The sequence below is a fragment of the Cuculus canorus genome, chromosome 3, assembly GCF_017976375.1.
Source record: "Cuculus canorus isolate bCucCan1 chromosome 3, bCucCan1.pri, whole genome shotgun sequence".
Lineage (NCBI taxonomy): Eukaryota > Metazoa > Chordata > Aves > Cuculiformes > Cuculidae > Cuculus > Cuculus canorus.
This window is the reverse complement of record NC_071403.1, coordinates 101,122,483-101,145,024: the sequence shown is the minus strand read 5'-3', so window position 1 is coordinate 101,145,024 and position 22,542 is coordinate 101,122,483. Positions and strand designations below refer to the sequence as shown.

General features: G+C 43.4%; 1 protein-coding gene across 2 annotated transcripts; it reads right to left on the bottom strand.

The window, feature by feature from the left end:
• Nucleotides 1-2,141: 2,141 nt before the first annotated feature.
• LOC128851900 (protein ELYS-like) lies at nt 2,142-22,510 on the bottom strand. Of its 2 annotated transcripts, XM_054064176.1 has the most exons (25): nt 22,396-22,510; nt 19,887-20,015; nt 18,596-18,843; nt 16,320-16,500; nt 15,329-15,539; nt 14,314-14,430; nt 13,257-13,341; nt 12,476-12,626; nt 11,468-11,600; nt 11,199-11,380; nt 10,669-10,730; nt 9,826-9,916; nt 9,648-9,737; nt 9,355-9,495; nt 8,900-8,995; nt 8,032-8,125; nt 6,989-7,112; nt 6,816-6,872; nt 5,503-5,649; nt 4,819-5,006; nt 4,502-4,646; nt 4,277-4,408; nt 3,023-3,170; nt 2,786-2,932; nt 2,142-2,298 (listed from the first exon to the last, which is right to left on the bottom strand). In XM_054064176.1, exons 2-24 carry the CDS (start codon nt 20,005-20,007, stop codon nt 2,823-2,825), a joined length of 3,054 nt encoding a protein of 1,017 aa, XP_053920151.1. In that variant the 5' UTR covers nt 20,008-20,015; nt 22,396-22,510; the 3' UTR covers nt 2,142-2,298; nt 2,786-2,822. The 2 variants fall into 2 exon arrangements, with proteins under 2 accessions (XP_053920151.1, XP_053920152.1); XM_054064177.1 differs by lacking the exons at nt 18,596-18,843; nt 19,887-20,015; nt 22,396-22,510 and adding an exon at nt 16,770-16,892.
• Nucleotides 22,511-22,542: the final 32 nt, after the last annotated feature.

Sequence of the window (22,542 nt, the reverse complement as noted above, 5' to 3'; positions counted from 1 at the left end):
GTCGTGGACAGGTACGGTTGGAATCGATGGTCTCAAAGGTCTTTTCCAAGCTAACAGTTCTATGAATCTTTCACTGCCAGCAGCACTGCATTCATAGTTCAACTGTAACAGAATATGTCAACAGTTCACTGCAGTAACATTGGGGAGGAGAGAAGACAGGAACTGACCCCTTGTTCCTCAGGACCGCAGCTTCAGCTCAGAAGTTTCTTTAAATACTTGAGTGTTAGCATCCCCAAATATGCATTACAAGCAGCCTGGGTGGAGGTGGAAAGGGGTTTCCTCTCCTGCGCACGCATACACCTCCATTGCTTCATTGTACCTTTGAAGCAATAGCACAGGATAATTCATCCCACGTTTAGATGAATCACGGTGTTCGGTATAATGGAACAGTGTTCGGTATAATAGAATCCTTGTGCTTGCCTGATATGAGAGAGTCACCGTTTTGGTGACCACACTTGTCCACTACAGATGGGTGGAATCTCATTTCCAATGTCTTTTCTTTGGCACGAGTTAGAGAGAGGGGCAAGGTCCTTAGAATGGGAAAACTAATGTAAAGATCTGCACTGAAGTCCAAGGACCAGGTATATATCTTACTGGCAGCTAAGTGCTTTTGCTTCCCATTCCTTACTGTAAACTAGGATTATGGCTCCACTGCTATTCCTTTCAGCCTGGAGGAGCCCTTGCAACATGTGACAGCCCTTTACATTGTGCCAGTTTTGAGTTGTTGCAGCCTGGTGTTCATCTCTCATCCCCTGTGAGGGAACTTAAACAGATCTGGCCTGGTATCATTTCTAGCTATAACATACACTCCTTTGAGGGGAGGGAAGACCTGACATAAAGTTTGGACACAGCGAGAAGGTGTTGGCAAAGCAGTTAGCGAAGCACAGTTTCTTTAGATGACTAGAGCTGTAGCTGAATGCAACAGTCTCACAGTAAACGTCTGAATCTAAGCCCAGGAGGGGAAAGCTCTTGCTGCTCTCTGTCCCCATGAGGTGATCGCTTATGATAGTTGTGGGGTTGTAGGACTGCATTTGAAGCAGTATTTGTCCAGATTAGATCTTAAGGACTTTGCCATCTCCTTGGGATAATTAACAGGTAAAAAAGCAGCTCTTAGGGTTCTTAGATGGGGAAGGCTGATGGCTGTTTCATTGACCGAGAGATCGTTCCTAGCCTGGCAGTGTTGCTACACCAATTGCAGTGGTTCAAGCAGCTGTATCTCTTCTGCAAGACCCAGCTTGTCTGCCTAAAAAGTAGGTAATTGCCCATGCAGAGCAGCTTGATCTCCCCTAAAGCTACTGCGTGCATATGTGTCTCTCTGAAAATACAGCTCTCCTAACCCTGTAGATTTCTGTGTTACCTCACCCACAGGGCTGTGCAAGGAAGGCAGCTCACCACAAGCTGATTTAAAGCCACTTAGTCAAAACATAAGTGTATGAATGAACACCTTTCCTGGGTCTGACTCCAATAATTGAACTCATTTGGCTGTAAAAGCCTAATCATGAAATAGTTTGACTGTGCTCTTACTGGCAGCAGAAACAGAAGACAAATTGTCTTAAAAATACCCTTTGCCTATAGTGAGCACACTCATGAAGAGTATGGAGTTTTAATTCACAATCATGTTAAACGAATGACTTTTTGGGTACTAGTTCTAGAATGTTGTTCAATCTCTTTCCTCTAAGTTACTACTTAACCACTAGAGCACCTGCTTCCCAATCACAGCCTTCTTGCTTCAGCCCATTCCCCAAGCAGGCAGGACTTGGATAACAAGTGCCTTAGCAGATGAAGCCACTAGTTAGTCCTCCTGCCTGTTTGGGAGAGGAGCCATTACTTTGTGCTGTTCTTACTGTCAAAGCCTTAATGGCCCTAAGCAAAATACATGAGGAGTTGTTGTTTCTCAGAGCTTAAGGAGTACTTTTGTCTTTCTGCCACCACGGCCACTCCCCCAACCCCGGGTTATTATAAAGATCTGGTGACTCTGTGCTGTTGTCTTCAAGGTGTGCAGACCCTCCCCCTTGCTAGCTTGCCTGCGCTGAGCTGTACTAGAAAAGGAGAGAAGAGAGAGCACAAAGAGCAGGGTTTGTCAGCATGACCGTGACTGGCAGTGTTGCGGAACACTTGGAAAGCACAGAAAACACAGACACAGGCACGCACACGTAGGAGGAACAACATTTTTATTAATTCTAAAACTCTACTCCATGTCAGACCTCGTCACGAACATTTTGTAGCTGGTGTGATACGAAACGTATTACAGAACTCCACATTCGGGGAGGACGTCTCTTGGCTGGTGGTTCTGTAGCTCTAGAATTCAAAGGAAAACACAACAGACTTTCATCCCCCTGAAGTCCAAGCATATCAGAATTCAACTTTATTTGACCATACCACCTGTAGGAAAATCATCATGTTTTGGCTCTTCATCGTTCTGCCTGGTTTTAAGAACAACGAGTAGAAATGAGGCAGAAACTGGGCTGGAAGTAGCCAAAGGTTCCTATTTGGTCACACAATCAAGTCTGTCAAAAGAATCTGTACGGCAATAGCTTGATGGAAATCATAGTTTTAGTTTCATCTGTCTTAAATTCTGTAAATATATTTACCATAATGTAGATACATCTATTTGCACGAATAAGATTATATGATGTATTGATTCTTAAATGTATTGTACGTGCCAAAAAGCCAAACAGAGCTTCATCCTGCTGCCCCTTCCCTGAAAACACTAACACAGTTCAAATGGATTTTTCTTTCTCTAAACATGTAGCTCAAGACTAACCTTTGCTGAAAGGCTGCTTACCTATCATACTGGGATAAACCAGTTTTCTTTTTCCTTCCTATACGTGTCTCTCCAATGCAGACAATATATCATATATAACAGTTGCTCTGCTACGTGGAATTACTTTGGCTACTTTTACTCTGGTTGGTGTTAGCTTTGGTGTTGAGACTGTAAAGGAAGAGGGGAGAAAAAAATATCAGCCTTGTGTCATCAAAGTGATGGCCAGTTTTCCATTACATTCCACCCCCTAAGCATTACCTTGTTTAAAGGAAGATGTAAGGAATTCATACGGCTTGGATTTTGCCACCGACAGCTTTCTTTGGATATGAGGTCGGAGTTTGCCACAGCGGTCTAATGCAGAATTTTGTGGAGCTCTTCCCTCTCTAGTCTGAGGATCACCGTCATTCTGATGAATGAAAAGCATGAAGCAAAAACTAATTACAAGAAGTTCATTGCACAGAACTACCTGTGCTATTTCTAGTTCGCGAATAAGCTTACTCTCCAGATCTGCCCCTCAGCTCACCCCACTTTCACCTCGTGCTTTTAGCACAATCAAAGCAAGACTGGAACAATAAGAGTACCTACAGCTCTAAGTTAAAACAAGTCTGGCGCTCTGTAGGACCTTATTCTGATACACCTGTTATCACCTGCAGCTTTCAAATGCCTTGCAAGATAGCAGGCTTTCCCTTGTTTTTTCCTGAAACAGGAATGCCTAAGATGTCTGAATATACAGAGAACTGCAAATGGCGTTAGACAAAATGATGTGATTATTAACTCAAGCAAAAAAAAAAAACCTGCCCACACACTCCTGGCTGGATGAAAGTTTTCAAATGCAGGACCTAAAACTTCCAAAACCACCTTAGAAGTTTGATTCACTGGAAATCTACGGTTCCGGAAAACCACAAATGCTTCACAGATCCATAACAAAGGTTCACGTAACACCAAATTTAATCTGACTATTTTCGGAAGCTAGATACAGATTTCCGTCATAAAAGTGGTGAAATGAAAGTTGTGGAATTGCAGAGCACACTACACCTTGAGGAAATTAAAAAAACCCAAACCACCCACCATGCAAATTGTACCCGTGGACTGGCATCCTGACTGCTCTCAGCTAGAAAATAGAGTTGCGTGCGCGGTACTAGCGATGACATACAACATACTCTTCGTTCCACGCATAGAATAATCTAAATCCTGCCTAACCTATGTATCTGAATAACTGAATGATAAGATTGGCTGATAGAAAAACTATCTGTTTATTCCTCAGATGGAAACAAATTACTTCCAGCAGAGTCAACAACGGTCTCTAACAAATTATAACTTCGCAGAGCAGCTTTGGCGTGGGGAAGGATATTGCTAAACTTTGAGGCCCGGCTGTAACTGGAAGTGTGGAAACTTATTTCTAATAGTTCCAAGAATGGTATAAAACCAAAGCATGATCTTTACTGAGGACTATCTGAACCGGTTAGTAACACCTAACAGAACCTTGCGCAACTTGACAACTTTTACACTTGCCTTGAGGTTAACCTTCATTGCTTGATCCTGCAGGACTTCCGGCCAATAGTGGGCACTCTTTCCTTTGCGGACTGGAAGAACTTTGTTGGTTGGAATACCAGTCCTGGTCCTTAAAAAGGACTTCAAGCACTCCTATGAGAAATAAGACATTTCAAAAACCCATTATGATTCTGCCTCTTCTCTTTTCAAAGAGATGGGGAAGATTTTTTTTCTGTCCACACTTACTAGTTCAGTGCTGGTGAAAGGAAGCTGCAGTAATTCTTCCACCAGTCCCATCTCATGGCAGCTTTTGTACATATGTTCCAAGAGCTCTGCTCTGTTTAAGTCTGTGACATGTTGCTGCAAAAGAGCCCAAGCCTCCACCATGCACCTGTAATTCATTTTTTTGATAGGTAAAGGTATAGTAATAGTGTAACCAAAGAGATGCCCCAAAATTATTGTGTCCCAAGTTTAAAGGAAATTTAGGGGATTGTGAGTTAAATTATTTGTTCTCCACTTTTTGCAATATTTGAATGTCATAACGGTGGGATATATTTCCTTACCTATTAGACAACAACACACCGAGGTAAAGCCGCACTTTTCTACATGTTGACAGCGATGGCTTCACACACCGTAGGTATTGGAGGGCTTGCCTATGCTGTCCTTGGCAAGCGAGTGATCGAATAATTCGCAGCTGGAGCCACGGTGCCACTTGCGTTGTTTCTTGATGGCAGAGGTGGGCCAGTGATTTCTGTAAAAGTTGAAGACGGGGCTTCTGAAGATAAACACATAGACTCTTGCAACACAAATATTCAAAAGTTTCTTAAAATAAGGGCGAACGTCTGTTGAACAATCTTAAATGAGTTACTAATGACATAGTTGATACAGGACATGTAAAGAAGATCCCTTAGGTATCTGCAGAAAACCTATTCAGTTGGCCATACAGAACAAAGGGAGTGTTTTAAAAGGAGTAATTCACTCTTTCCTAGGTTAAGCGAATCTCTGTATGCAAACGGCACTTTTCATAAGCGCATTACAAATAAAAAGTTTTATCAATTACCTGTGCAAGTAATTAAAACAGAATCTTAAATCATAACTAACTGCTGCAGTTGTCGCAGCAGGACTATGAAAAAAAGCCTATTGTGCTTCAGTACCTGTTATCAGCTAAGCAGCAATTTCTGGAAATGATTTTATAGAGGACAGCCTTGCACGGTAGGGTACGTCCAACGGAACAGTGACATACTTACTTCATAATCACGGTGATCGAGATGCCAAAATCCTTTTATCAGTGTTACAAGGCCCTGAGGGAGAGAGACGGTGGTGGCGAAGGACTCGACTATATTTTCTATTTGATTTGGACAGTGTTGAAAGACATCCAGCAGCAAGTAAATGGTCTGATATTAAATATATAATTAAGGCTAACAAATCTGCAAGACCAACAAATTATCCCATTACATTTAGAAAAAATAATGAAATAAGAATATAGAAGCGGTAGGAATCAGAAAATACTAACATCTTTGTCTTGCCATTTTAAGCTATTTTAACCTGGAGACTGCCAGGTCCTAAGCACAAAACTCTATTCTGAGGAAGTAACCAGAAAGAAAGATACTTCGATTTCTCTAAGGCACCTTTTGTAAGGCATCCAAAAACTTCAGCTTTAGATATTTAAATACTTCTGTTATAAACTCAGGCTCCCTCTACCATCAGTGGAGCTACCTGCCAGACATTCAGTACGGCCAGTGATTAATTACTAAATTCTTCCTCATTTCCAGAGGATGTAAAACAATGTAAATGATGGGGTCCTCACAATACAACTTCACTCTGAACGATTAAAACTGGATCTAAACCAGCATGCAGATCCACCACTGGGAGTGCCACTTTCTGACCCCCTGTTTTTAGGGACTTGTTCGAAGGCAGCTCTGGGCTACCATTGTTTTCAAAGCCCTCGCTCTCTAGGCTCCCCTCCTGGGTCAGGGAGCAAACCAGAAGAGCAATTCTGGCTAATTCAGAAGCTTAAAAATTAAGGGTCTACCCAACGACTTCCCTCTTCTCTCTTTTTATTATTCTGTGTGCCTGCACTTTCAACAGAACAAAAGCCAGCACTGCTGGCTGTGCTGGAAAAGAGACGATTTCAGCAAAACTCATCTACTCTAAGCCACTGTTAGAAACCCTTCTGCTTGGAAGCAGCAGGTTTCAGTGGGTCACTCTAGTAAGAAGACATTTGCTACAGGTACGGGTGCCCTAAAAATTAAAAGCTGTGTGTAAATTTTGAGAAAAAAACTGATGAGGCTTTTTGCCTTTCACATTTCTTAGTAAACCCATTCTCTCATAGGAGGAAAGACCTGGCAAAAAACACTGAAAAAAAAAACCATAAGAAATCCACAGCACAATTAAATAAAATAATCCTCCTGTCTATGACTGAATTCTAAACTAAAAGTTTTTACTGGCTTTGTGTTTGAGGAGGAAATTAAAACCCCTTCTTAAGCACATAGGTGACAAACATTTAAGAACATTTGTGTGCATATACTGGAGGTGCATTTAAAATAACCAGAAAGGATACAATCGCATGTTTGTAGGGTTCTTCTATGCTTTCCAATAAATAAAGATCCAGCAGTGCCTGAAAGGAAAAATTAAAAGTTTTGTAAGCACACCAGTCGTTCCTAAATCGTTGGCTTTTGGGTGGGGTTGGGTGGGGACGGGGATGGTGGTGTTTTCAGTGAACATGGCACTCACATGTAAACTGGAAGGGGGATATTTCCCAGTCCCTCCTTTCTCTTTCTTCCACAATTTCTCAAGTTGGTCTCCTACGTAGGAAACTATGCCATCGATCATGAGGCAGTCAGAATTGCATTTTCCTCTGGAACAAAAGGTAGCAAGGATTTGGACAGAAGAAAACACTGACTCCAGCCCCTCAGTGCATCAGATTTCCTCCAGTCCAAACAAAACCAGAAAGCTCCCACGACTCACAGAAAGTACCAAACAGACAAAGGCAGGATTATGACTGGAAATGCGCATGAAAGGAACACACCAGCCTGTATCTAAGCTACTCGAGAAGTAAGCTCAGTAAGACAAACTTTCAAGTCAATCTCTAATACCCTGCGGCTTCCACCAAAACTCATCTGGCTGCATCTTCTTCAGAGTTTTCTGTACGATTCTGTACCATTTCCAGGGGAAAACCTATTGTCATCTAATCCAAGGCATATATCACCTATGTGCTAGTGAGCTACTCCAGGAAAGAGGGTTTACATTAGGAAGTAACTTTTACCCACTAGCCAGGAGAGTGCTAGGGGTGCCGGCCACGTGTAACTCTGACTGTCTTACTAAATTACAGAAATGGACTTGCGAGGAGGGCATTTAGGCCAAAGCAATTATTGCCATCTACCACTAGTCAATAAAAGAGAGGATTTCTTATTTTAACATGCCTTCCTCCATGTCCAAGACGGTTGTTCTGTGAACACCGTGCTTTGCTGAACTGGAGATGAATGATCCTGTCCTAATCACAGGATCTTTCTCGGGGTAACGAGTTATGCGGACCAGCCAACCAATGAAGTGCACTATGAAACAACGACGATGCCCAAAAAATGGCACTAAGCAGAGGTAGATGTGAACAGTTCAACAGGAAAGTAACCTCGGTGTTCGACACCAGCCAAGCATCACCCACGTCAAGAGTATCGCCGGCAAATGCATTAAGCACAGCAAGTACAAGTCTTGACATAAAAGCCATTCACTTCCACTTCTGGCTCTGCAGTGGAAGTGTGCCAGAGCTGTAGGCTTACCTTGACAAATGCTGCAGTCGCTGTCGCTCACCGGTATAGTGGGTCTGGAGCAGAGGATACTGGTAGGAAGGGGTAGACAAATGCATCGTCCCGTCTGCAGGCAATAAAGTAAAAGCAAGTTAAAGAGGAAATATCACATTTTTAAGCTAAAAATGCTGACCAAAAAAGATAAAAGATCATACAAGCTAAGCACCAAGAAGCCTCCAACTCTGAAAGAAGCCAGTCCTGTTTCTGCCTTTGCTACCAGAGATGCGAGACACAAGACTCAATTCCGTATTGTCTCAAGTACCGTTTCAAGTTGACACTCCGTGTAGCATTCAAAACATGAAGCGTAAGCTGAAGTTCGCTCACTAGCAAAAAATCCCAATTCTCAAATGGAATGTTTTTCTAACTGTCTCATGTGAACACGTGTAAGACAATTGAGGCTGACAATAGGATTTATATTCCATCCAAATAAACAAGTGTTTCCAGGGTGGGCTTTTTCCTCGAGCAATAAATAAAAAGTTCCAAACACGCAGGTCATGCTGTGACTGTAACAAACAATGCCCAGTCTTTGTTGTTTAAGAGTCATTTCTTTAAAATCCCAAGGATTTGAAGCCGTGGACATAAGCAACTCCTTCAAGTCAGAGGCTTACTGCTAATTCTAAGAAACATTCAGGCAAGAAACTCCTTCCATCATTCTACACTGCATTTGAAAATCTGGTAAAAACTCATTCTCAGCAAGAGAACTTCAGCATACGTGTGGGTCCCTGAACCAGCACGACTTGTCATTGACAAAACATTTACATGAGCGTGGCCAAGAATGTGTTCAGAGGCATCCCTTGCTGGATAGTCTCCTTGTTACCAAGGCATTATGGTTCACGCTCACCTGAACTCTCTGGAAGGAGACCAGATTGACAGAACCAGAGGACCATTTGCGCATACATAGAAAAGTTGTTAGCCAGCACCTGTTGATTTCTCACGTCTGAAAAAAAAAAAAAGGCATAAGATGATTTTTCTTAGGCAATTCCGTTCATTTTTACAAAACTCCTTTCATCATGCTAAATAGAAAGTATAAAAGCAACATGGTAGAACTCTCCATCTTTGCCTTTTTCACCCTCTATCACTTTCCAATTTGAAGAAACGCACCCCCCCCTCCCCCCCCGAACACAATGACTATTAAGTGGTTGTTACAACTTCTCAGATTTAAGCCCCTTGTCCTAGCTAAGGCTGTCTTCCAACCAGCAACAACAACCAAAGCTCATGTTTCCACAATTATAACCCCAGCGTGATTCCTAATCTTACTAAAACATACCAAAGACTTAGTAATGCTAACAGACAGACCTTTATCAGTAAGTTCTTGTGGTTCTCTTTGAAAACAGCTTAAGACTCTGCTAAGGTTGTTCAAGAGATACTGGCAGTGCTGAAGAGACTGTAGCTTTTGTGGATCAAGGAAGCGGCATGAGCCATCAAACAGTGGAACACCTTTTCAAGAAGAGATATTAAATCATCACCCAACAGAGCAATTTCAGAGTTTCAAGGTACACGTGAGCAATATCACATACCAACAGGTTACTGAATAAGCTCAGACAGAAAGAATGATTTTGCATTTGCAGAATGACTACACTAGTACTCACATATGTGGTCAAATTCATCTTTGGTGTAGACCACTTTCTTCCAAGCACAGTCACGGATAAACTGTAAATTTGCTGCAGAATTCGGCTGCTCTTTAAAAGAAGACAACAAAAAAAGAAATGAATCAACAGTTTCAAACTGAAAAAAGACAAACCAGAAAAGCAGCCTTACTAGTCTTACTTTCAGATGTCCAATGTTTAATGCATCCAGTCAGGAGTTGTAAAGATCCTGTCTGGACAGCCGCAGACAATATTGCCTCTAACTGCTCCTCCTAAGCAGAACAGACAAAATGAAATGAGAACATTCCATACTTTCAACATCTGAGCCATCAACACTACAAATCTCTGAACGATATCATCCCAATTCAGCAAAGAGAAACTAAAGCAAGTCTTCATTTCCCAAGTTATTCCCGAGATGGAGCTGATACCAGAACTGAACCAAACAGAAGCTGTTTGGAATCTTAAGAGTCAGCATCAGGCTTGCAAAATAAACAGCGTAGGGGCTAGGCCAACTTCCCAAGGGATTTATTTTTAGCTACCACACCGGGCAGAACTGTTATTTGCCCTAACACACTTCCACAAATCTGAAATCCCTGTCTTCTCAAACATTTCCATAATTTTTCTTTTTCTCCATTCTGCCCTCCTTTTTCAAGTTAATCAGGGATCCGAGCCCTACCTCATGACTGCGCGGGTAGTCCAACGGATGCGTAATGAAGGTGTAGCAACTTACCTCGACTTCCTCAAGAGTTCTGCTCTTGCTCCTCCAGCACTGCTCTATTTCTTCCTAGACAGTCAGTCCCTGACCGGACTTCCGATGGAGACAATGACAGCCTTACAGTCTCCACAGTGGGCCTAAAACATTACTATTTGCACAAAACTGGCAGGATACCATCACAATTATGCGTGAAGATGAGCAGAAAATGAGCAGAAAATGTTCTCGGACACCCAAAGCAGTGCAACAGAAGAAACTGAGCCAAGGGACATCTCTTTAGGCATTCTCAAGAAAGAGACAGTAAAAGCTCACCTCCTCCTGGAGACCGGTGCAAGTCACGTGGACGACTCCAGAGCTCAGCAAGCACACTCCATCTGCAGAAACAACGAGCGTTGGACAACTTTCCAGACTCTCGGAGTTATGTCATGATTATTTTACATTTTTCAAACAGCAGTAACTGCAAAGATAGAACTGACTACCCATTGTCTTCATCAGATCACTTACAAGTTTTTTAAAAAAAAAAAATTGCTGTGCACAGAAATCTTATCTCTAGCGCTACCGAGGTGCTGCGCTTTGAGCTTCAGTTCAAAGTCATTTTATGACCATCACCGCTTCACAGGCTACATTACAAAAGCACCTAAACCCAAAACACAGTGCACCACCAGATGCGATTCACAATATTAAACGTCTCGGTAGTACCACATCATCAAGGCTGGGTTTGTGGGGCTTGGGATGTTCTGGTTTGGTTTGCATTTTGAGTGAGAACATTGAGTGAGAGAACCAAGAAATGGCACCTGAGCTCAATTTCATCTTCTCACTATTAAAAGCAGTGAAATACATACCAAAATTATAGCCGCTCGCATTTAGAATCTGGTCGGGTGGTAGGTAAGAAGGAGGCGCTCCCCAGGTTAGACTCCTCTCGTGGACCAGAACATCCAAAATGGGTTCTGGAGAAACCGTGCTTGTTACCTTCTCCAGTGTCCACAAGGCAAAATAAGGGCAATCAAGAAGGAATTTTTCTGGCCTTAAAGAAAACAAGCGCATAAGCTAAAAGCCAACAGTTATATGAATTACTTGTAAGGACACTGAAAACAGCTTAATAAAACTCTACCTTATTGAATCCGGCATTTCAGCATCGTACCAGCGATTGATGTCAAACACGCCCAAATAAGCAGCTGTTTTTTCCTGACCGTGTGTGTTCACTTGCCAACAAAAGATTGTGATGCTGGTGTAAGGAGATGTTACTGCAAAAGACAAGACATTGTCTCTTTACTAGTAGAAAATACAACAAATTCCATGCCAAATCAAGCACACAACTATTCTCAAATTAAGTTTTCCATACACGAAGAGTAGACCAAGACCTTTAGCTAGACGAAGAGTTCAGGAAAAAAAAACCCATATGCTAGGAGCACAGACCTGGCTTCTTTCAGAAAGAACATACAAATAATTCTTGGATACACTTGTATCACTCAGCTGGCGTTATTAATTGCCGAATTGGACTCAGTTACATCTTTTAAGAATAGCTCCTTTTCAGCAGATTCAGAATGAAACAACGATGTTATCGCTCAAAATCAGCATAAAACCCCCCCAATTCAACAAACAAGTAATTGCAGTAAAGATTTGAACAGATCCAGCAGATCAACAATCCCACCCAACTTAGTGCCACCTGCAAACTGACTGAAGGTGCATCCAATCCCCGCATCCATATCATTGTTACAGATATTAAACTGAACCAGCCCTGGTACTGAGCCCTGGGGAACACCGCTTGTGACCAGCCGCCAGCTGGATGCGGATGCAGATAGAGGTTGGAACGGGGAGTGAAAGATACAGGTAACATTGCCGAACAATGGAGAGAACGGGCTTATTGGTCAAAGAAGACAGCTGAAGGAAGAAAACAACCGATGACCCCGCCATACACTGCTATAGCATGTCAGCAAGCATAGAATAACCCCTTTTATTTTCCTGAATGAAGTCCCACGTAATTTAAGCACCCTATATTTTTTATTATTTTTTTTTTTAGATAAACACAAGAAACCAGTCTATACAGATATTTAAGACTTGTAGACTGTGGGTACAGACCAGCATTCATTACTTAGATGACAGGGACATCAGAACAAACCTTCATTACCGTTATCCTCTTTGTCAACATCGTCATAGAAGTCTTCGATGGTCTGACAGCTAAGTAATTCAATATTGCTATTTTGCCTTCCCCAGGGAAGATTTCCACTCGCCAGATCTAAACTGAACCTTTCTGTACAGTGTTTCAAACCCTGGGGAAAAGAAAAGACGAGAGAAAAGGTCATTTTGAGATAAAAACACACGTTTGACCTCAATAGGAAAGAATGTATCTATCTAATATGAGATGCATATCGTATTGTATACACTTCCCATGCGCTTATTTCTGATGGCAAATAGACAGAGCTCAACAGAAAACCAAGAACATAATCCCAAAGATCAGATAAGAGTAAAGGGATACCTTTATATGACCCCATTTTAGGAAGGGGAAAGAGACAGAAACTTCTTCAAGTCTGCAGTTTGGTTAAACTGCAGTTTGGTTAAAACCCTTCAAAGCCCTGTCTTTTTTTCCCACATGCCATTAATTCGGTCTTCAAATCCAGAATCATTTTTTTTGTAAAAGCTGCTTCCTTTTCAGGAATTTATTGTACACAGGCTCTTTGCAGATGCATCCAGTTGGAACACACAGTGCGGCAGTATAAAACTGTACGACTTGTTTTCAAAAAGGATGCACAAAGACCATGCCCAGGAAGGCTCAGCAAAGGACTTTTGGTTTTTTAAGGCTGCTCTGACTTTTGATGGTAAACATTATCCCCGACAACTTCACTGGTACTCGCTTAGAGAAACTTAGAGTTTTCCCCTTCTCACACGCGCGCTCCCCTTACCTCATACATGACTTGTCCGGATGCCAAACGTTTTCGATCACCAAATGTTAGCTGCAACAGGTGTAGACTCAAACTATCGCCTTTGCTGAAAGAGGTATAAATGATGAAATGTGATTACAACGCTGCTTTACAGTCCTCCTTATAATTGTGCTAGGTCAAGACTGAAGTGTTCTTAAAAGAACACTTCACACTCTTCCTGACCAGAAAAACACCACTTCCCAAAACAGGATACCTGGTCACCTTTAGACGCTAAACCATAGAGGAGGAGATTTGACACTAACAGCTTCAGGGGCAAATGCTAACCATACCATTACAAAGCTCTCCTGTGTTGCACAGGCTAAAAATTGTCGGAAATAGTTCTTCACAGTGAAGAGTATTTAATCAAAATGGCTTTAAGTCATAGTTAGGAAGATTCCACTCTAGGACCAGCCGAGCTGCTTAAATAGCTTGCTGACACAGAGAGAGAGAGGTCTTTCTCCCCTGCCCTTGTCACCAAAGTTCCAGTCCCTCTTGCCTACACTGGATCCTTCCACATGCTGATTTGATTCACTAGCCCATCAGAAAATGTTGACTTTTCTACTGAGCAGTGATGGCTCTCAGCCAGGTGAGCTGAAAAGGCTCCTGAAGGCTCCAAAGACAACTGAAGCTTGCACAGGGGAATCGGCTACACGCTCACCTCCTTCCACTAGGGGCAGCTGTTCTATGGACACCTTTAGTGTCCCAGATCAGCAGCCTCAACTACTAGTAATGCTGTTTTAAAACTGCCGTGGGAAAATCAAACCAACCACGAAGCAGTCATCAAGAAACAAAGGAAATCTTTGCCAAACGCAAGCACAAAATTATAGCCAGTGTTGTTTTGCCTTCTTCAGAAGGTAGGAACTAGTAGGTCCCTCCTCGCTTCTGTAAAATCCTGTAAAAACCGCATTATAAGCTTAACACCTTGTGCAGCTGAATCTCCTGCAGAGCTAAATAAACAAAACAAAGATACACGTATCAACTGAATGTGAATAAATGTATTGAAAAAAATGTCAGTGGCTTATTGCACGTTGAAATTCACCTTTCTTGGGTAGACTTAACAGCCCACAAGTAGCAACAATTGCTAGGATCATTCTCCGGCTCTTGAAAAGTAACAGCATAGATAGGAATCCTCCTTCCTCCAAGTCGACAATGTTGTCTACAGGTTTAAGAAAAGAGGGAGGGAAAAAAGAAGAAAAAACGTGAGTGTACTGGCCCTAGCAGTTTGTAGGAGGCTAGAAGCATCTTCTGAGAAAGAGCACCCGACATGCTTATCCTCAAAGTGCAGAAGGTCATACTTCCATCTCAAAGAAGCAAGTCAAGGGAGACACTCTGCTTTATGCAGCAGTCAAGGAACAACAAAATTACTGCCCATGAAATGATAGAATCTGGATTTGTGTCCTCCTCTGGCTGATGAGGAGGAACATACATGATTGCTTCAGCTGCCAGGCAAAAGAACGTTCCTGCTGTTGTAGCCTACTTTCACATTGAACTGAGAAGGCAGCATGCCTCCTGAACACATTTAAAATGCTTTACATAGTTCAAGTAAAGAAAGAAGGAGCACCAAAGAGAAGTACCTTCTTCTTTCTTTACTTGAACTATGTAAAGCATTTTTCTTCCAGACTTCTGAACCTTACTGGCACCTTCACAACCTATTCTTGCCACCTAATTATTCCTTCACTCTCTATTTAGCCATCCAATAGCTTCCGGTGAGTCACTGCAGATTTGCGGGAGCGAACCCCTGTCTGAATTTGGTCAAATACTTCAAGTGAGATTGCTCTTTGGCAGATTTAAAATCACCTCTCATCTTCCTTCTGCTTAGAGCTTTACACGTCCCTTACTCCCATCTCCAAGTGTTCCAGGCAAATTTCATGCACGTGCATCTTTGCCTTGGAGCGGGTCAATCTCCTGTTTCGGTCAAGGCAGAAGCGCAGGAAAGAATTTATTTCCAGGCACAGATCAGCTATTGACTTTCCCCCTCCCATTAGTTTCATCCCAGACACTTTAAAGAATATTATCAACAAAAACACACGGTTAACACACTTCAGCCTACTTACTCCCTCTTCAACGTTTTCATATTCCACAGTGAGAGGCCGCCATGTGAAAACCCCACAACCAGCTGATTGCTTCTGCTGATGTAGGCCAGCGTCGATATTGGTGTTCCTGACGGGTTTGGCAATCGAAAGCAGAGATGTCTCCCTTCTCTGGTGGCAGTTTCTCTTCTTGGTGGAACTTCATCAGCAAATGTAGTAGTGACAAATCGGAGATCTACGCACACAAATCCAGACATGAACGTGTTATGCAATTTAGGTTGCATTTTAAACACTGATGTGACAACACCTATAATCTCATTCCACCGTCCCAGGAAAAATACCCTTTTAAGCAAGACTTTTTTTTGCTCTTTCCATTTTGTAGGCATTCAAAGAACAAAAGAACTCCCTGATCAGACTGGTATTCTCACTCGTCTTTCAACATCAGGTAAAAGTGTAACCTTCCTAGAATGGTTTGTGTTGGTTGAGACCTTAAAGATAGACAGCTTCTCCTTGGACTCTGGAAATCCCCAGCTTGGGCCTCGTGATGAAGCTGCTTAAAGCGACATCAACTCCTGAAGCTACTTTTGTGATAGACAGGAGTGTCTGAAATCTGAATAGACAAATTAGAGTTTCCATGCATTTAAATGCATGATTCTGGGTAAGTCCGATTTATTTTAGAAAACAAGCCTAGACTTTGCCCTGAGTCAATTAACGGAAGCAGAAGAACATTCCTGAGCAACAGGGCACCTCTGACACAACTTCCCACCAGGCAGCTGCACTGACTCAGATGGTAAAATTCCTACCCCTCACTGGAAAGAGGGGGGCATTTTTAACCTTAGGATTAAGCCACTCCCTTTTTAGATCAGGGCAGAACTGTATGGTGTCAAACTGCCCTCTGTCATCAGCAGTCACCAATACCTGCACACTGCTGTCTTCAAAGAGGGATGCGTATTGTTTATCTACAAGACACACATTTCCCTGCTGCCAAAGTCAAGTTTAAAAACTGCAAGCTTACCCAATACTTCTACTTCACTCAGGCTGCAAGACATACTGTCCAGACAAAGGTCAACCAGAAACAGATGACCGACTTCTGTAGCCACCGCGGCAATGCCAAAGAGGCATTGCAGGCTCTGATGTAGGTGTTGAATGCTCTCACCGGGTCCTCCGTGATTAATAATGGGTTCCACAGCAATCACCTACAGGGAAACCACAAGCTAATATTTAAGCTAATATATTAAGCAGCTAAACAGAAATTATTCAAAAGTGAAGTCAGAATTAACACATCAGAAACAAGAAAGTAAACACAGGATCGTGAGACTTAAAGACAAAGCATTATTTCCCATTAGATGAACAAAGAAAAATAACTCTCCAAAAAATCTGTTGCTGCTTTCATTTACTAGATTTCCTACAGGTTTTAACTGAATTAACATCAGCTTAGATGGCGCATTCTGTTATCACAGCTCACCAGTTTCCCTTCCTGCTTAGGGAATTAGCTCTAAGAAAACAGAGAAAATCAGTTATGTGCAAGGATCCTTATTGGAGTAAGAAAGAAAGGCATCGCTACATCTTGTTCTCCCGCTGCTCACAGCCCACCAGCACTGTGATGCAGGCTGTGCCTTCTTTGCCAAACAGGTATGATGGGAAATGGTGGCTGTAAGCCAGGTGAGGCAGTGGCCAAGTTGCATGGTAGTGGTAGACGCACTATGGCCACGGGAACGGAACGTTTTGGGAAAGTGTTTAAAGGAGATACGAGCTTAGGAAAATTTACACTGGTCCTCATTTAGACTACAAGTAGCAAGCCCCTAATGGGAAAAGAAGGTTTAAATGCACACTAGCACTTTTAGGAGTGTTAACAAAGCTTTTAAAAGCCAAGCTACTACAACGGCAACAAGAACAGCAGCTCGTTAGGTAAAAAGCTGACTCCAGCTAAGGAAGAAGGGCACACTCCTCTTTAACACGCCAAGCAGTCTGCATGCAACTTTACGACAAGGTGAAGACAAAGCCCTTGGCACATCATGCAACGCACCCAGGACAAGACTGGCTGCTATAGCAGTGATACGAGCACATGGAGACTCCGGCATTAAAGCTCCACAATGAAGAAACATGGGCTGTCCTCAGCCTTTGTACAAAATGCACAACTTCCTTGCTCACAGAAGATACACCCACACAGAAAATCATTCATAAAACTAAGGTGCTTTTTAAAGCCTTGAGACAGTAATGACAAAATCAATCCTAACAACGTTATGGCATTTTTCATTCAAACAGAATTTACTTCTTGATTATACTCTGCTGGCAGCAGGCAGCTTGCCTTTCCAGCTAAAACTCTAAGACTGATCAAGGTGGTAGGGAAACTAACACAGTGCAGCACCAACTCCACTCCTGTCTTTAGAACTGACCACAGGACAAACCCTCACTACTCCCCATGACACTGCAGCCTTACAAACAAACAAAACTCCACCCGTGTGCTAGCAAGTCCCACCCTATCACCTTATGGAAAACTGAGGGATTAATAAGCATTTCTCACTTGCAGCTTCTAAGATGATAAAAATCCAGAGCATCTTGATCTTCTGCCCCCTTACGCTGATTCCTGTTTACATTAAGGTAAAGGGACATCACATCCTTTGAGGTTACGGGTTACAGAAGAGAGAAAAAAAATAGCAACATTACACCAATGAACCCCATCTCCACAAGCACAAGGCACACCGAGCAGAGATTCAAGAGCTGCGGCTTGAAAGGCAATCTGACAACAACCTGTCAGAGAAGTCACTAACGGCTCTTTCTTCCTATCCAGAGTCCACACAAAAACGTCGTCTGCTCTGAAGGCACCTGCTTGCTAGCCTGAGATCGATGCGAATGTGCCTAAGCCATTTTCAGCAGAACCAGGGGACTCTGAGATCTTTTACAGACAGCATTTCTGACAGAAATTAAGCATGTGGGAAATGTATCTTACAGACACTTCAAAGAACAGGTTTTCTTGCTTTTTCACTCCAGCTGAAAAAAAAGACATTTTTCAAGGCCTTTTTGTGGAAGCAGAGAAGTAGGTAACTATATGCTCTACAATAAACCCAGAAAACTCATTTTACTAGCAGAAAATTCTAAAGATAATGGTACCAATGAGCCCGAGATTTTACACGGAGGCTCAGTCGACTGGATACTCTCAAGTGATAACACGCTAAGGTAATACAGAAAAAAACACACCTACAAAGAGATGCTCCTAAGCTTTTCCTGAGACTGGGTTATGCACCACGTAACAACACAAAAGCTTCGTTCCTCTCATCAAAAAGTACGTACCCTTGCGGGAAGAAAAACTGCTTTAACCACTTCTGCTGTTTCCAGGTCGTACAGGCAGAGAACACTTCCCTCTCCTTCTTCCAACGCAATCATCAGTCCAGCTCTTTTCTCCCATGAAAACTCCTTCACCACTCGAATAGTGGGAGGCTGTTCGTGCCCTCCTCTGAAACGGTTTTCAGAGAATCTCTGGCCTGTCACTGAGCTCACTATCTCGAGGTGAGGACCACGTGCCAGCCATGCTAGGTCACCTGTCGCGGGAAGAGGAAAGAAAGCTGACTGAAGCAAGTTTCCAAGCAAAGACAGAAAACAAGTGAAAAAACACAGTCCCTGCTCCTTTCCTTCAAGAAAAGGTCCTAAGAGAGGAAGACGGACTTGCCTAATTCAGGTGAATTATTTCAAATCACCCACTCAAATCCCCAATGGACAACCTTAGTGTTTTGCATTTGTACTTGTCGTTCCTGCACTGAAGACTTCAGATTGTCTGGGATAAAGGTTACAATACATTGATCCATAGTCTTTCCTCCAAATTTGGCTTGGTTTTGCTAGAAACCATCTCAAGAGGTACGGGAAGACAAATCTTAAAGCATACTTCAAATATAACCAATTAATTCTGGCTTATTAAGTTTGCTTGACACATGCCTGCTCTGGGTAGGGATCTGCACTTCAACAGGAAATTATCTTCAAATGGGCACTGCACGAGTAAATATTTGCACGTGCTGCTCACAGGTCTACTTTCAGATCACCTCGCAAGTCCACCTCCTAATCTGCTCAGCCCCTTTCAGCAACTCTCACTGGGTACCCATCTACACCCTATTCAATTCTTTGGGAAAATGGCTGCAGCACTTCACTCTGTTGTCCTCTTCCTTCCTTTTTCATTCAGACTCACAAGAAAAAGCAGGGGGCGTTGCCTCTGTAACATTGTACGAGAACTATTTCTGCACCTGATGTTATGACGGGCATAGAGCTTGAGCCGCTACAAGGAAATACGGCCCAAAACCAAAACTGCCTTCCATATAACGAAAAACCGAGGAGGGCTCACTGACTCCGCATCTTTAAGTAAATTCTTTTTGTAGCCCAGGATAGGTGCAGGCTGTTGTCATTTCAAACTTTTGCCTCACTAACCTTTACTACTAGCATTTTTAATGGTCAAACCAGCCTTTTCCTTCTCTCTCAACCTGGTGCATCTTAGCAGCAGCCACCTGACACACCTGATCCTATGACCCTGTGCTTCAGGTAACCTCCAGGCAAGAACTGCTTTATTCCAAGACCAAGGTAAAAGGAAAATGCTCACCTCCAGTAAGCTTCCCGCGCAGCACAGCACCTTGGGTGACCTCATCTTTCCCAAGGGCCTGAAGAGTCCCCTCTGGGAACTCCAGCAGGCTGCTCGTCACCTGCGCTCTTACGTCTCGCATTCTTCCCTCTAAATAAAGAAAAAAATAGGAAAAGAGACTCATGTCAGCCATAAACACTATTGAGATCGACACAAGTTCCATCAGTACGCTGTGAAAAATCTCCTCTGCATTGCCTGTAGCTCTTTTCCTTACTAAGATGGCTTTCAGGACAGATTTGGATCTCACAGAAGAGCAAAAGGAGAATCCTTTGCATTTCTAATGTCTATGAGATCACCAACAACAGAGGTGACACAGAGGTATGGACAAGATAAAGATCAGGGAAAAAACAAGATGTTCTCTTCAAGTCTATTTATTGAGGTTAATAAGGTGGGATCGGAGAAAAATCATCTTTTAAAGAGTTTCACAGCAATAGGTATGAGTTCCCATTTCTCCTTTCCCTTGGTTTCATAATTTAGTATTTGTTAACAATTGTCTTGGAGTAGCTACCAGGCATCAATTAGGTCGTGCTCACTTCTGGCATGTTTCTTTTCTCCATTAAGACACCCTAAGTTCTTAACTACCTTCCTTTTCAATTTCTTCCAGAAAAAGTGCACCGCAGATATTTCCACATGGCAAGCAATGTGGATTTTCATAGCTCATCGGTTAGAAAGTGCTTTCCCACACCCTTATGATGGAAACAGAACACAGCACTTGAAACCACTGGGGTTTTCTACAGTTAAATCCTCATCCTTTTTATCCCAGTCTCTTCCTTCCTCTTTTCTGTTCTTATCACATCTCTGCAGTGTGGACAGTGTCCCTGCCCATGGCAAGAGGCTTGGAACTAGGCGATCTTTAAGGTCCCTTCTGCCCCAAGGATCCTATGATTCTATGAAAGAGCATCCGGTGAGCGACTTAGCAGGTGACTGAGTGAGTACCACTGGGTCCTTTCTTTCCCGCTTGGGCAGAAATACCTCCCACTGACATTTCAGGCAAACCCCCTACGTTTAAACCAAAACCTAAGCTGTAGTCTAAGAAGTCGCTAGCAGAACACAGGCGGCCCGTCTCAGAATTCTATCATCAGGCTCCCAGTGTTTGTGTGGATGCTCCAGAAGCTCTCTGAGAAGTACTAATCTACAGCAGAAGGGGAGAAGAAAGCATTTCAGCTCCCTGTCCCAACAGCCCCCAACATCTAAGCTCCTGGAGCCTATGCAGAACGAAGATTTGATTTCCCTTTACATGACAAAACCAGACAAAAGCACCACAGACCACAATCTGACACCAGAGGCAGTTTACCCAGCCACCTCCAACAGTTCTTCTCTCACACAACTGCCCTTTCCCTCCACAGATACGCTCCCTGTCTAACGGGGCTAAGCTAGGGAAAGTCCCAAAAGCCATTTCTGACACTACACTCTTTTTCACATTGCTTGGAGTACCTGGAGAGCAGACACAGGTCCTAAGTGTCGCCAAACACAACAGAAATGCAGCCTTCCGACAGAGCAATACAGCAGTCAACCAACCACTCGCTTCCAGTACACCACACTGGTGTGGCACCGCACCCACCGCTTGCTCCTCTCACCACAGGTTATGGGGTGACCACATCACAAGGAAGGGGGAGGTCTTCTCCAGTCGCTGGACGGCACCCGGTCCAACCACCCCTGCTCAAGAAGGGCCACCCAGCAACCTGCCCAGGACCATCCCCACGTGGCTTTTGAATATCTAATTCTGAAACGTACTTTTACAAAAAGCATCCCGACAGCTGAACTGCAAAAACATCTGCAACACACACAACAGGCCCAGGTGTTTGGGGACTCTCTCCTCCCAATCTCAGTCTTCACCCACCACACACGTAAAACCATGCCCGACCAGCAAAGCCTTCTCACCATTACTGCCCTGAAATTATATGCAGCGGCTTACTAGGTAAAAGACATGAAATCAACACAAGTCTGATTAAATTTGTTTCACTGTGTTGAAAAAGCAAACCCCAGGCAAACCAGTGCAGGACAACGTGTTGGTGCAGTCAGTGAAGGAGGAGCTCTCCTCCCAATCTCAGTCTTCACACACCAAACCAGTAAAACCTCGTGAGACCAGAAAGGCTTCTGACCATTATGGCTCTGCCACAACCGTGTTTAGCCATACACCCCAAAAGGGATTCAGCCCGAGGTACCCTTCAGTACCATGAAGCGTAGGACTTCCCTACCTAAAATGCAGAGTTGAGACTGTTTTGAAATCAAAACACACCACCTTCCTAAGAAGATGGCACGACAGGTCATGGTTCAGCCTTTAATGAAAGGTGGGAACCACAGCCCCGCTTAGCTCAGAGAACAAATGTGGGAAGCTCTTAAGGCAGTCAGATCGCAGGCTGAGCAGCTCACCGCTCCCCACTGCGATTGTGTTTCCCACCACTCCGAGCGCTGTGGCCACGTGTGACCTGCTCCAGCTTTTCCGAACACTCCCACCACAGCCCGTTACCTTCAGCGACTCCCAGGCTGCAGCCCGCACTCCCAGCGGGGGTACGCCACGTCCAGGACCGGGTGCCTGAAGCTGACAGCGCAGCGCCGGCACTGCTGAGTGGAGACGGCACGAGACGGACCGTTTCTAACTGCCACTGTCTCGTGG